Source organism: Apium graveolens, chromosome 4 (assembly GCF_009905375.1).
Source record: "Apium graveolens cultivar Ventura chromosome 4, ASM990537v1, whole genome shotgun sequence".
Lineage (NCBI taxonomy): Eukaryota > Viridiplantae > Streptophyta > Magnoliopsida > Apiales > Apiaceae > Apium > Apium graveolens.
Genome location: NC_133650.1, coordinates 124,674,615 through 124,677,914, shown reverse-complemented (window position 1 = coordinate 124,677,914; position 3,300 = coordinate 124,674,615). Strand labels below are relative to the sequence as shown.

Here is a 3,300-nt window from a genome sequence, read left to right as displayed (position 1 = left end):
ATTTGTGGTTTAATAAATGTAGGACAAAGAATTCCTTCTAGCGTCAAATATTGAGTTCGTTATAGTCAAATATTAATTAATAACTTAGTATGGAATGTACTATTAATTACTAGTAAATATTGGGATATCAAGTATTTATAGGGAAGCTTGTAATGGGCTTTCCTTTCATATTACATCATTGGGCATCCGTTTGAACCTTCTACTACATTTTAATTTACATGGTTATCTCCTATTTGGGCTTTATGGCCCAACAATCGCTTAATAGGTTGCACATGTTGCAAACTGTAATTTGATAGAGGTGATTAGTTGTGTAATAGGTAGCGAAAGTTGCAAATCGTACTTTGAAAAGTGAAACTTAAAAATTTGTATTTTTGAATATAATCTCCAAGATGATAGTATTTTTGAAATCAAACTTGAAAACATAGGTATTTTGAATAATTTTTCAAAAAACTTATTATGCAAAATAAATTTATAAATTTCAATATTTAAATCCATTATGTTACAATTTTCCATAAAATTAGTAAAAAAATTTAGAAAACGTTGTTGCAATGATTTGATGAATCTAATAATTAAATGATTTACTGACTTTTGACTACCTACCACAATAATGATTTGATAAATGATGTTACATGAATCCGTCATTAACGTGCAAAAATTTGACATATAGAACAAGGATGGCTGTGAGCTCCAGCACGGATGATCGGAAACAAGTAAACAAAACAAATGATACGTTTTTCATGGTTTTGATTTCAAAGGCTTTTGTCAATTCCAGTAGTTTGTTTCCCTCCTATACAAGTTAATGTGATTATCAGAGCTGCCAGTAATATATCAGAGCATCCCAGATATACTCATTATTATCTCTATTTTAAAATATATTTTAAATATTGACTTTTAGAGCAAACCGCCTGTACAATCCATCAATAATGAACATGTCCATTTTTAATAATACTTCTTATAGTTATATTAATTGTTTGTTATTAAATATAACTTGAACTCACATAAAAAAAGATAGTAACGAGAGAAAATGAGTAATTTGATGAGAAGAGTGAGATTTTGATTTTTTTTAAAAAAGGAGAGATAATTTTTTTTAATGAACTTGAGAGTTGTCTTGTAGCAATTTTTTTTATCATTTAAGAGAATATTAGAGATTAGCACGGTTGGATAACTCAATTGGTTAAAAGTTTATCCTCTATCGTCCCAGGAGAATTTATGAGAACAGATACTCAGCTTCAAATTTTAATTTTTTCTTAAACTTATTCAAAAAATTTCAAAACAAATATCAGTCTCCATCCCATTTATGTCAAACGATGAAATTTACATTTAATTGAAATTTCTCATATTAAAAACGATGCAATTATAAAAAAAATTATTTCAAATTACAATAATAGGAAAAAATTTATTTAGAACAAACAAAAGTAGAAACAAGGTTATTTGTAAATTGTAATTGAGGGCGTACTTATTTTTAATTTTTTTTTGCTAAAGAAGGAGTATACTTATTTTTTTTTTTGTGAGGAGTATACTTATCTTAAATAACATTAGTTATACTTTTAGCAATCATGCAAATATATCTCACCGACAGTCGTTATTCAACATCGCTCAATAAATAATAACTACATTCATCTACAAATATAACACGTTTTTTTTATTTACAATTTATTAATTCATCAATTTGCTTGTCGAAAAATAAAAACAAAACCCCTCCAACATTAATCCAATCCCCCCCCTCCTAAAAGCCCAATCAAAATTCCAAAAGCCCAAAACAAAACCCTAAAAAACATCTCACCCTTTATAAATCCCCCAAAACCCTGTCTCTCCTCTCTCGTTTGTCTCTCTGTATCTCTCTCTCTCTCAGCCGCACCAATCACTCAAAATGAAGTACAATCCCCGCGTCACCAGCTCTCGCCGCAAGAACCGAAAGGCGCACTTCACCGCACCCTCCAGCGTGCGCCGCGTCCTCATGTCAGCTCCCCTCTCTCGTGACCTCCGCACCAAGTACAACGTGCGGTCCATGCCGGTACGCAAAGACGACGAGGTCCAGGTGGTTCGTGGCACTTACAAGGGGCGCGAGGGCAAAGTGGTCCAAGTCTATCGTCGTAAGTGGGTGATTCATATTGAGCGAATTACTCGCGAGAAAGTCAACGGATCTACGGTCAATGTTGGCGTTAATCCATCGAAAGTTGTGATTACGAAGCTGAGATTGGATAAGGATAGGAAGAGTTTGTTGGATAGGAAAGCTAAGGGTCGTGCTGCTGCTGATAAGGATAAGGGGACTAAGTTTACTACTGAGGATATCATGCAGAGCATTGATTGAAATGTTTGTGTTTTTTCGATGTTTCGTATTTCGCTATCTTGTCTTTTTGTTATGAATTTATTTTAGACTTGTTGTTGAACCTTGTGGTATCGAAATGTTTCCGTTATGGATTGCTTCTTTTGCGTTAAATAATTGTTTTAGTATTGTTCTGTTGGTATGTGATTATAATGTGGTTGTTGTGAATTGAATTAGTGTAGATGCTAGATGTATTCAAAAATTTTGGTGTTTGAATAACTATTTGGTTTGCAGTAATGTTGGGTTGCTATGTGCGAAGGATTTAGGTGCTAGTTATGTATTAATTGGTAAGGAATGTGTGATATTGGCAAGCGTTTAAATGAGTGTCTTGTGTATTGGTATGTTTGATAATGTATTTACTTTGTCAGGATTAGTAGTTGTAGCTTTGTTTAGATTGAAATGATGGTAGATTGTTATGTTATTTATTTGTTTTGTGTACTAAATTTGTATTTATTGCTTTGGGATTAGTAGTGGTGATTGTTGTAAATTAAAATAGTATTAATGCTAGACATATGGAAAGATTTCGCTGTGTAATTAACTGTTCGGTTTACAGTAAAGTTTGGTTGCTCTGTTACGAAGAATTTAGTTGCTAATTATGTATCAGTTGGGAAGTAGGATGTGATATTAAAAAGCGTGTTTAAGTTAGTGTCTTGTGTTTTTGTCGGGATTGATAATATGATTACTTAGACAGGTTTGGTAGTTGTAGCTTTGGTTTGATTTAATTGATAATGACTTGTTTTGTACAGCTCTGAGATTGATGAATATGTAAAAAAATTGTTATGATTAGTTATTTAAAATGAAGAGATGTTTGAATTTATTCTGGAAAGAATAATTGGCTACATTACTTTTATGCAAATGCATCATTTTAGAGCTTCCGGGAATGTTTTAGGACATTTAAGCTGTCCTTTGATGCATTTTGGGTGCTTTGCTGCTTCTTGTCTGTTCACATTTTAGGATAAACTAGAAGCATTACT

The 3,300-nt window shown here is 32.2% G+C and overlaps 1 protein-coding gene across 1 annotated transcript; it reads left to right on the top strand.

Annotated features, from left to right (window-relative positions):
- Window positions 1–1,798: 1,798 nt before the first annotated feature.
- On the top strand, window positions 1,799–2,456 carry LOC141719486 (large ribosomal subunit protein uL24z-like). Its single transcript, XM_074521868.1, has one exon. The coding sequence runs from the start codon at window positions 1,871–1,873 to the stop codon at window positions 2,309–2,311; it is 441 nt and encodes a 146-aa protein (XP_074377969.1). The 5' UTR covers window positions 1,799–1,870; the 3' UTR covers window positions 2,312–2,456.
- Window positions 2,457–3,300: the final 844 nt, after the last annotated feature.

What these genes read in the sequence shown, in the direction of transcription:
- LOC141719486 (XM_074521868.1), top strand. Translation starts at nt 1,871, where the DNA reads ATGAAGTACAATCCCCGCGTCACCAGCTCTCGCCGCAAGAACCGAAAG.